An 11,290-nucleotide genomic window follows, 5' to 3' on the forward strand; every position below is an offset into this window, starting at 1 on the left:
ATATAATGTAAAATATTTCTACTAAACAACATTCTGAATGGGTTTTGTATTAGGTCAGCTACAGTGTTGCTGTCACACTAGAGTTTTGTTTTTACAACACTGCAACATTTACACAAAGCTGCTGAGGTTGCAGACTTTCAGGCTTTGTAGCTTTGCCTCATGCCAAATGACTGACAATGAATAGCATTTTTTGAATTTGAGTGTTTGTATTGTTCAAATTTGGTTATCAAAAAGGACATCTAAAGTTGTTAAACCATAATAACACTGAAACTTATATTAGTTTGAAAGTAATGCAATCATTTGGGTGTCTGAAATGAATGAAAGTATTTTTGAGTGAAACGATCCATGGCGAGTGCTGAAGCAACCCAACAAAATGAAAACATTTCATGTGCCTTTACAGTTGTAGTTTGGGATTTATCTCAGGGTGTAAATAACTGCTTTCGTGGTAACATTTGCTCATTGTGAAACGGCTTTGTCTCACCCGTCTAATGAATTCACAACCTGATTTAATAATGGACACTTTTGTCCAGCCTGACGCTTGTGTCGGGGCAGATAAGAGACTACGTTAAAGGCCTTTGAGTCGTGGCGCATCAATGACGAGTGTAACTGATCTTTTATTTGCCACTTTGCTTTGAAGGCAAGGTGGTTCTGCCGATCAGTGGAAAACCTGATGTCTTTGAGCTTGGACTTGTGATCTGACACTTTCACAGTCTGTCCAGTCAGATGCACACTGGTCTTTACATCTTACTTAACCCGTCGCCATTCCCTCCCACTCCCATGCATTTGCATGGTAACCCTTTGCCAGGCCAGCTGCCCCTTTATTTTCTTCTCACTGAATTCTAATCATTACTTTCAAAGGAGACTGTCTTTAAAGTACCTTGATCAAGTGAGCATTGGAGGAAGCACTCACTCCCTCACCTCTTCTTAACACTTTGATTCTGGAGCACTTCCAATCGTGAACCCTCCACTACTCTGCAGCAAAATAACACCAACGGTAAGGATCTTTTTATTTTCCTGTTTGGTCTTTGGGGATTGTACTGATGATTCAATACCGGTATTTATTTTAAAAAAATCTGTGAAACTGTTCAGAGGTAGGTACCTGATTTAGTGCAATTTATTTGCAGTTCACTGCTCTTTTGTATTAACATTCATACAGAATGTTATTAAAATAGAGAGGGAGTCTACTGCTTTTGAGTGGTCGTTTCACTCTGCTGAGCAAGCAAATTGAATGAAATACTCCTTAAAATGTGGACTTGTAATGGATAATCAGAATCATCTTTATTTGCCAAGTATGCCCAAAAAACACACAAGGAATTTGTCTCCGGGTGTTGGAGTTAATGTCACCACTGTTAAAATGTTTTTGTCAACTAGTTCTTGCACAATATTAACTACCATACTGCACATACAGTGCAATTGTGTTGAACAATTTGAAAGGGAAGGTTTAATATCCACAATTATTATAATGTCCTGTTCAGAATTTTTGGTCACAGTGAGTTTAGTGTATTCATATTTTGTTGCCTGATGTGAAGCGTGGCTTTGCCAGAAATTATTTTATTATTATTATTATTTTTATTATTTATTTTTTGGGTTGCGTTAAGGATGATGAAGATTCCAACTTAGGTACTATTTTTAAGATTATTATTATTTATTTAAATTATTTGGACAAAGGTTCCATGGACAAAATTATGTGTACACTTTTTGGAATACAAGCATATCCAGTGTTGTAATTTTTTTGTGAACTAGAAGGTTGTAGGTTTTTAGAAGTTATGAGGAAGCTTTAGATTGGTGCGATGCCAAATCTTGTCTTACACAGGCCTAAATAAAAATGTAGAAGAAAATAGTGAGCGTGTGTATCTCTACAAGATCAGTCTTTTGCTACTTTTTTTGTGTCATTTCAAGCCAGAGGATTCAATAAAGAAAAAAAAAAAATCTTTCAATCAAACTTTTGCCATGGTATTATTTTAGTTCTTCTGGCTCAAGCTAGCTATTGATCCAGCATGTCACCAACACTGTGTTTGCATGTTGTGATGGATTAAAAGTAGAATTTAATACATGGTTCCTTTCTTTTATATCAACTGTTATTGTGTATTGGCTGTGCAGAGATACCATGAGGTTGATTCTGGTTAAACCCACTAATGCAACCCGGCGCCTCGACACAACAGGTCAAGCGTTCTGCGATGATGACCGTGATGGTTGCACCTCAAGAGGCCTGTCACACCAGGCCAAAAATTCTGAGGGGAAACACGAACAATACTCGGAAACACTCATGGAAGTAACTTCACCGACACAGGATACAAGTCTCTGTTGTGCTCCTTCACTGCCACACGAAACTTCCAATGGAGTCATTCCATCCCCCAAAATTTCTGCTCAGATGTCACAGCTGCAATCTGAAAACATTACCATATCACAGCTAAGGAATCAAGACTGGATGCTTCTTTGTGGCCAAGTTAGCGGTGAAGGAGCGGCGTCATCCTCATCCCAAAGACCAGCCACTGGTATGGGATATCCCAACCACAATGACACATGTGCTTGTTCCTGTCCTGATGCACAGAAGCAGCATTCAGAAGCGTCTAGCTTTCAACCGCAGTCAAATCACACTTCATTTCAAGGTTGTCTCTTGCACAAAATAAGCCTTTCATCCTCACCTCACTCACACTTTTTCTCTCCAAGCACCCAACTTTCTGATGATTGCCACGTTTTTCCACACGAAACAAACCAAAGGGACTTCTTGAAACCTGCAAATAAGCATTCACATGGTGGTTTCAGGCCTCAGTGCAGCAACCAACAAGCACAAAAGACTCTTTCACAACAACAACAACAACAAACTTGTAATCATTTCAAAGATACCAATTCAAATTTCAACATCCCTCTGTACGACAACAAATGTCCTGAGAAAAAAGGGAAACTTATCCAACATTCTCAGTCTGCCGTGAGTGGCGAGCCCCACAGGAGAGAAATGTTTCAAGATCGTGAAAAGCAACACGCACGTTACTCTGTCAGCGGTGGCGAAACCTGGAAGCTCCGCAGAGATCCTCCCATCATCCTCAAGTGTCGCCATCTCTCATCCAACCATGTGACCAAGACAGCCCGCATCAAGAGGTCCTCTACACCAGCCACTAACCACAGTGTGCAGTCCTTTTCCACCAGTCAGTATAGCTCACTTGACCATCAAGAACTAGTAGGGGAGGCAACAAGAACAAGATATAGTCAGGTACACGATTTATATTCAATTGCATAAACTAAATGCGGTATATTCTTGTTCTTTTAACTAGTTCAGGGGTCACCAACCTTTTTGAAGCTGCTACTTGGGTACTGATTAAAGGGAAGGGCCAGCAGTTTGATACATACTTCGGAAATAAATTTGCTCACATTACCATTAATTATATGTTGTTGTTATTAATAATGAATGATATTCATACTGATGACACTGTTCATGTTAATGACTTCTCACAATAATTATCAACAATGATTTAACAGCATAAGAAACAGATAAATATCAATATACAGTACCACACTATATTTCTGTAAATATCTGTAAGTGTATATGTTTTTAAATGATCACTTCTACGATGTTCCTAAGAAATTACAATGTCCCGTCACTGGTGAGCGAGTATTTTTAGAACAGGACCGCAGGCTACTTCATGTGGTCCTTTGGGGCTAACTTGTGCCCACGCGCTCCATGTTCGTGACCCCTGAATTAGATGTAATGCTTTAGCCAGCTCCATTCTTTAGTCCACATTTACATTGTCAAGAGTAAGTCTGTAATATTTGTTGCATTAGGTTAGCCGTTCTTAAATTAAAATAAAGTTTTAAGATGAATTTCTCTAACTAATCAATTGGTTAAATAATGAGGTGTAGTGGTACATTCACCTGACATTGATGCAGGCGGAATAGGTTCAATTCCCACTCAGTGACTCTGTCTCTATATGTGCCCTGTTATGTGTGCCCTGCAACTGTAGTCTGCCTTTCGCCTCAAATTAACTGGGATAGGCGCCAGCACTCTGGGACCCTGAACAGGAAAAGCGGTGTAGAGAATGGATGGGCATAAATAATGAAATTAAAATATTAGTAATATTAGCAATTTCAGATCTACATTTAGCGTTTCAATGTATTTTATTAAATATTTGGTTAATTAATCATAACTAGATTATAAGAAATAAATTATAAAGAACTTCAAATATATCATTTTAAATGTTTTAGTTTGATTAAAATGTTTTCATCTCATCTACTGAGCGACCTGCCTAGCTGTCCATTTGAAAGAAAATTGGCCCTTAAGATCAAAGGTTTGCCCATCTGTTCTAGACTATCAGAGAGGAAAATTAAGGATCATAATAAAAAAATATAGAGCTGTTGATAGGTCTATTAATATTCATCAGAAAGTATTGTAATATTCTGTAGGGTTGGTATTTTGAAAATCTAAAGCCAAATGGCCTAAAAGCTGAAAGACTTGAACCAAAAATGCTCTAGAAATACAGGTACATGATACGTTAATTCAGGTTTATGTGTGCGCTGGCTGGATGAGTTGGGTACGAGTGATGGAAAAGTGTGATGCTAACCATCGAACCAAAAATGGAACTGGTTGTGTTGGAGAGGGTCTCTCGCTCTCTCTCTCTCGACACACACACTGTGTGTGTGTGTGTGTGTGTGTGTGTGTATATATATATATATATATATATATATATATATAAACTGTCCTTTCTTTTGCAGATAAATGCTCAGCATCTCAGTGGATCCAAACTCTCTCCTCCAAAACATGCTGCTCCCTCCAAAGTCACAGGAAGTGGTGTCCTTGGCAACGGTGATGCTGTGGGATCACTGGCCAGCCATGACACGATGAGATCCAGTTTGACAGAACTCCAGTCAAGCCAGCAGCTTCTTCACAGCACTCTCCTGGAGGATGCCTTCTCCAAAGTTATCAGAGAGGATTCAAGTAAGGCCTATTGTGACACCACCACCAGGGAGGAAGGTAGCGTACCGCACAAAAAGGACATCAGCTTCCGACTGGGTCAGCGCAGAGCTCTTTTTGGGAAGCGTAAACAGCTGAGTGACTATGCTTTAGTCTGTGGGATGTTTGGCATTGTTGTCATGGTGATTGAGACTGAGTTGTCGAGAGGATTTTACAGCAAGGTATTTTGGGGGAAAAAAAGTAATCTATGTAACATTTAGTGTAAACTACACTCATTGTGTGAATGTATTTGTCCTCTTTTTACAGGAGTCCATATATTCATATGTACTAAAAGGCCTTATCAGCGTTTCTACTGCTATTTTACTTGGTCTTATTCTCATGTATCATGCAAGGGAAATCCAGGTAAGTAGATGCACATACATACTGTATATTCTTAGTTTATCTGCATACAATTTTATTAGTTAACTGCAGCTAATTCCTTTTGATTTGAGAAGTGACTCGTGGTTGTTGTTTTTTCAAAGACACACAAGTGGACATATCTTCTAATTATATATATATATATATATATATATATATATATATATATATATATATATATTGTACCCTGCCTCTAGTGCAAAGTCAGCTGGGATAGGCTCCAGTTCACCTGAGGACCAGCATTATAGAAAATGAATGGCTGGATCTAGCAAACCACATCTAAAAAGTTACTATGACAACTTTTCATTAGATGCAGTGTGCCGCAAAATGGTGCTGTTTTTCTCTCTTTCAATGTAATGTGGACATTATTTTAAATTTATCAGTCAGAATTCAATTGTCAAATTAAGGTATACTATATATGGATTAACTTAATTGCTGCAGTGCTGTTTTGGAGTAATTCTGTCTGAACTACTGTTCCAAAAACCCAAGTGGGTGTTTTTTCATTGGTCATTAAGGCAATTGTGCCATATGAATTGTACTGAGCACCAAGTGGCCAATAAATGTGTAAAATAATTTAAAAAAAAAGAATCTTAAAAGCTAAAATCCTATTGCAGTTGTAATAGCATTTTTACATTGAATCCCAAATGATTGTGTTAAAACGCTAAAAAGTATATTATGCAGTAAAACAACTTAACACCCCCCCCCCCCCGACCCAAACTCACCAAGGTTTTTACAGTGCAGCATAAATTACTTACTGCTACTTTGGGACCTGGGAGACATAAGTACATTAGTAAAAGTGTCACTTCTTTTCTTCAGCTCTTCATGGTGGACAATGGTGCAGATGACTGGAGGATCGCCATGACCTTTGAGCGAGTTCTCTTCATTATGTTGGAGCTCCTCGTGTGTGCCATCCATCCCATCCCGGGCCAATATGTGTTTAGCTGGACCGCTCGACTGGCCTTCAACTACACTGCATTGGTAGCGGATGCGGATGTCGACATCATCCTGTCCGTGCCCATGTTTCTGCGCCTCTACCTGATTGGCCGGGTCATGCTACTCCACAGCAAACTCTTCACAGACGCTTCGTCTCGTAGCATCGGGGCACTCAACAAGATCAGCTTTGACACTCGTTTTGTCATGAAGACTCTGATGACCATCTGCCCTGGTACTGTTCTACTGGTGTTCAGCGTATCCTGTTGGATCATCGCAGCATGGACTGTGCGCATATGTGAGAGGTATCATCAATGAACCACTATTTCCAACTTACTTCCTTACACATTGTACATAGTACTATATTCAGTGCTGTACTTATAAGGTGTTATTTTCCGAAAGGTATCACGATGCACAGGAGGTGACCAGCACCTTTCTAGGAGCAATGTGGCTGATCTCCATTACCTTTCTGTCCATTGGCTATGGTGACATGGTGCCTCACACTTACTGTGGAAAAGGAGTGTGCCTCTTAACAGGAATCATGGTAATATTCATGACGATCATTCAATAGAATTCCCAACATTCCCAAAAAATACCACTTAAACAAGTGAGATGGATCTAACTGTTTTTGTTGCTTTTTTTTTTTTTTTGTATAAATCATACCTCACCTGCATCAGTGTAACTCACTTTTGTGCATATGAACAAACCATAGCATTCGTGGAGACAAGCTATGGCATGATTATGAGTTGATTTTCCTCAAAATATTTTTAGCAATTTTGCTATTTTCAGTAGTGTGCATCAAACTGGTAGCCCTTCGCATCAAGAAGTTGGTGTCAGTTTCAGAAAGGTTGGTAACCCCTGGTGTATAGTAAATGCTACTTATAAACCCGTGCTATGCTAATATGTGGGGGAATTTTATTTTATTTTTTTAAATGTAGTGGGTGTGGCTTATATACTGGTCTGCTCAATCGACCACATTTTATGGTAGTCTAATTTTCTGCTCTAAAGAAAAACCAAAAGACAGCAGCTATGGGAAGTTGAACTTCATCAATATAGACCTCCCCTATGGCACAACTCCAGGCAGCAATAACTGAAATAGAACTCAGAACTTTCTGACTGATTCAATCATATAAAATATATTCCAAATGAAATACAATTCATTCATTTTCTGTACCGCTTAGCCTCATTAGGGTCACGGGCGTGCTGGAGCCTATCCCAGCTATCTTTGGGATAGCGAGAGGCGGGGTACACACTGACCTGGTCGCCAGCCAATCGCAGGGATGAAATACAATTATTAGATCATTTATTTTCCCCACAATGAACTGAGGAACTATATTTGCATGGCCATCTCTACAGTGAGTCATAGTGTAATTACCCACTGCTCCTGTCCTCAGGGAGCAGGCTGTACAGCTTTGGTGGTCGCTGTGGTTGCAAGGAAGTCAGAACTCACCAGAGCTGAGAAGCACGTACATAACTTCATGATGGATACTCAGCTCTATAAAAAGGTCTGCTGTATTTTATCAAAAATCACCTATGAATATCTTAAAAACAACAAATTCAAGTCATGTTTTACCCTTAGGTTAAAAACACAGCAGCCAATGTGTTGAGAGAGACATGGCTGATTTACAAACACACCAAGCTGGTGAAGAAAGTTGATCGCACAACAGTCCGCCACCATCAGCGTAAATTCCTGCAAGCTATCCACCAGTGGGTAAACTTGTTACATCATTGATTCTAAGGTTAGGTCCAAGTAATGTGTGTGCGTGTGTATGCCAAACTAATTCATGAAATTGTATGTTTACAAGTCTTTACACTATATATAACATTAATTCAAGTAGAATAAAATATATGCATGTTATTTTTCCTGTTGAAGACTGCGAAAAGTTAAAATGGAACAAAGGAAACTAACTGACCAGGCCAACACCATTGCTGACCTTGCAAAGGTACTCACACCAAAAATATAACTATTTTACTTTCTTCAAACATTTAAAGGGAACATACTATGTTTTTTAAAAAAATTTTTACAGTTTAAAACAGTGCCCAGGTGTCTTATCTGCAACATACTTTGGTCCAAATACCTCGAGGATAAAGCATGACATCACACTACACACATCCTATTTATTGTCTTGCTAAAATCAAGGTGTTTGAGAGGGTGGCCCTCAGTCATGCAAGTGAGCCTGCCCTCAACCCGCACGAGTACGGATTTGGTTACCATGACGGCTAGGGCTGATTGCAATTAGCTACCCCCATGAATCTAAACAAGTGACGGCAAACTGACAAAGATAGCATAGATTCTATTTTCCCTTGCGTAGCCAGCCACTGAATTACACTGTGTCGATTACTGTACGGACCTGTGTACAGTATGTGGCAGCAGACACATCGCCAAACACAAATGCGCCCACACCCCCACGGCGTGGACAACTTCACCAAGCAATCAAGTAAGTGCCGCTTATTATCAGAAGCTATTGCTGTTAGCTAATGTTAATCTGTGCATCCAATAAACCTCAGTGCTACTCCACTTACATTTTGACTTTGATGTAGTGTTTCACACATCTGCCCACTGACTGCAAATGAATGGGGCTAGCACTAAGACACCTCTGGCAGTTTAACTGATGTGTTTGTATACAAACAATAAAAAGTCATTTTTCCATAATATGTCCCCTTTAAAGCTGCTGTAAGTTTTCCAGTGTGGCTTCTTGGCCAGTAAAGGGTTAAGTTGCCACATATTTTCCATGCTTTCCAGACTCAGAACATGATGTATGATCTGGTGTCGGACCTGCAGCATCGAAGTGAGGAGCTGGACAAGAGGATTTTGGCCCTTGAGGACAAACTGGACTTGATGCTTCTCAACGTGCACTCGCTGCCTGACATGCTCTCGCAAGCAATAACAAAGATACAAAAAGATTTTCTAGATGACTTGGCCTGCCATGTCCATTTCCTGTCGTCCTCCCTGAGCTCTGAGTGCTGCTCTGTTCCCGCCAGACCGCTCTGTCAAGGCCCCACCTCATCACAGACGCCATACGGCTAATTGACCTTACCCTTTGGAACTAAAACATGCAGAAGGACTACTTAATTCAGAGAACTTTACAACAGGATACGCATTTTGACCTCTTTTGAGTTCCAGTTATACCTTCAAGTTTCCCAATCATCCTAAATCCAGAACCTGTAAATTGACAAAAGGTTATTTAAATGTGCATTTATTCCTTTTTTACCAGAAGCCCAAGATGAGAAATTTGTACATCCATTACCCTGCATACATGCAGTCCTTAACATAAATGAATATAACTCCTTTGAAAAGTAATCTTCTTATACATTTTTCAGTGAACAAAAGAATAATTTTCATAATTTGATGATCATAAGACTCACCTAGGATTTTGTTATCTAAAATAGGGGTAGTTTTTGCAATATTAATTTAATTTGTTAGGAACATTTGTTGTTTTGTGTGTCAAGATTGACAAATCTCACTTGCAATCAATGGTCCACATTTGTGGGAGTATTTTATAGTGTAGTCTGCCACAGAAAATATGGATTCTGAATGTAAATTCAAGGTTTTCTTACAAATATTGTAGTGTACTCAATTATGCTGAGCACTGTACTGTATTCAAATACTTACTACAGTGATGGCTTCAGAAACATTGTGCTTATCCATTTTGATGGGTAAATTGCCTTAATGCACTACAATCGGGCACCTCAAAGCAGATTGCTGTGCTCCAAAGTAATCATTTTCACTTAGCTGATTGGTTAGCACGTCTGCCTCTCAGTTCTGAGGTTCAGGGGTCTGAATCTCAGCTCTGAGCTTCTTCTGTGGTGTTTGCAAGCTCTCCCTGTGCTTGTGTGGTTTTTCACTTGGTATTCCAGCTATGTTAGTGTTGCTAGTGCAAAAGGAGCCAGTGCCGTCTGGGTGTCTTAAAGTCAAGAGGTCTTGAGCTCGAATCCCAGCTCAGGGCCTCCTTCATTGGCGTGCATGTTCTCCCCATGCTTGCATGGGTTTGCTACGGCTACTCCGGCTTCCTCCCGTATTTCAAAAACATGCAAGTTATTAGGGATATTGGATACTCGAAATTGCTCATAAAAGTGAATGTGGGTGTGCTTGTTTGTCAATATGTGCCCTGTGATTGGCTGGCAACCAGTCAACAGTGTATCGTGCCACTTGCCCAGTCAGCTTGGATAAGCTTCAGCTCGTCCGCGACCCTATGACGACAAGCGGTGTAGAAAATGGATGGAAGATCTTCCAATAGAAAAGATTCCAAAAGTTAGGCTCAGGCTAGTCTGTCCTAACTAAGCCTTGTTGCATGAACTGATGTTGCCTACTCGGTCGGATGAGGCAAAACGTCTTCTAGACAACCGGAACAATCCAGTTGCGATCGATTCAATGTCCTAAGAATAAAATGACCTGGATGAATGAGAATATTCACAAGCATTCCAAAAGTTAGGTAAACCATTTTATTCAGCTTTCTAGCTTTTTTTTTTTAGTCATCATTGTCTGTATTTACAACTGCAATATTTTATTATGTAAAATGAAAGATGAAACTTGAATAAAGTGTACTAAGTTTTAGTTAGTAACCTTGTATTTTAACTTTTTGCTGTCTAAAGTTGTTTCAAATGGTGAACATTTATTCCTGTCATCTCAAAACAGTTATCATTTTGTAATATGTTTGAGTACTTATCCAAAGTACATATTTTAAATGCATTAAAACCCGAGCAAGGGATGCACTTATGTAAATACTCAATTGTGGTGATTAACTTAAGGACATTGTTTGGCTATTTGTGTTCAGTGTTTTATATTTTATTTAAATTGTGTACTACTGCATATCCTAGTTATTTTGTAATTACAGTGCAAATGACTCATATACCTCGAGTTACTGGTATTATATCAAAATATGAGATTAACGCTAATTTAATCAAGTGAGGTGTCCAACAGACCTTATGGAACTTTACATTGCAGATGGTGCCTAGTACTAATACTTGAGAATTTTTTTCTTTTAGCCCAATTGTTCTCAAAATAAACAATGCACATGGAGATAAAGGCTTCACAGC

At 39.3% G+C, this 11,290-nt stretch overlaps 1 protein-coding gene across 4 annotated transcripts; it reads left to right on the forward strand.

Moving 5' to 3' along the window:
- The first annotated feature begins 28 nt into the window (after window positions 1-28).
- On the forward strand, window positions 29-10,830 carry kcnn1b (potassium intermediate/small conductance calcium-activated channel, subfamily N, member 1b). Of its 4 annotated transcripts, none has more exons than XR_009789450.1 (10): window positions 29-994; window positions 2,101-3,211; window positions 4,708-5,127; window positions 5,213-5,308; window positions 6,140-6,558; window positions 6,656-6,797; window positions 7,648-7,758; window positions 7,833-7,992; window positions 8,127-8,196; window positions 8,997-9,055. XR_009789450.1 is itself a non-coding variant. In XM_061780007.1 (10 exons), the coding sequence occupies exons 2-10, from the start codon at window positions 2,108-2,110 to the stop codon at window positions 9,279-9,281; spliced, it is 2,775 nt and encodes a 924-aa protein (XP_061635991.1). In that variant the 5' UTR covers window positions 29-994; window positions 2,101-2,107; the 3' UTR covers window positions 9,282-10,830. The 4 variants fall into 4 exon arrangements, 2 of the variants coding, with proteins under 2 accessions (XP_061635991.1, XP_061635992.1); XM_061780007.1 differs by having other exon boundaries at window positions 7,833-7,960; window positions 8,997-10,830; XR_009789451.1 differs by lacking the exon at window positions 8,997-9,055 and having other exon boundaries at window positions 7,648-7,960; window positions 8,127-8,186.
- Window positions 10,831-11,290: the final 460 nt, after the last annotated feature.

Source organism: Phyllopteryx taeniolatus, chromosome 7 (assembly GCF_024500385.1).
Source record: "Phyllopteryx taeniolatus isolate TA_2022b chromosome 7, UOR_Ptae_1.2, whole genome shotgun sequence".
NCBI lineage: Eukaryota > Metazoa > Chordata > Actinopteri > Syngnathiformes > Syngnathidae > Phyllopteryx > Phyllopteryx taeniolatus.

Excerpts from the sequence above, each read along its gene's own strand:
- kcnn1b (XM_061780007.1), top strand. The coding sequence starts at position 2,108 with ATGAGGTTGATTCTGGTTAAACCCACTAATGCAACCCGGCGCCTCGAC. Across the intron at positions 7,759-7,832 it reads ATACTCAGCTCTATAAAAAG|GTTAAAAACACAGCAGCCAA; the intron begins GTCTGCTGTATT and ends TTTTACCCTTAG. Across the intron at positions 8,197-8,996 it reads CCATTGCTGACCTTGCAAAG|ACTCAGAACATGATGTATGA; the intron begins GTACTCACACCA and ends CATGCTTTCCAG.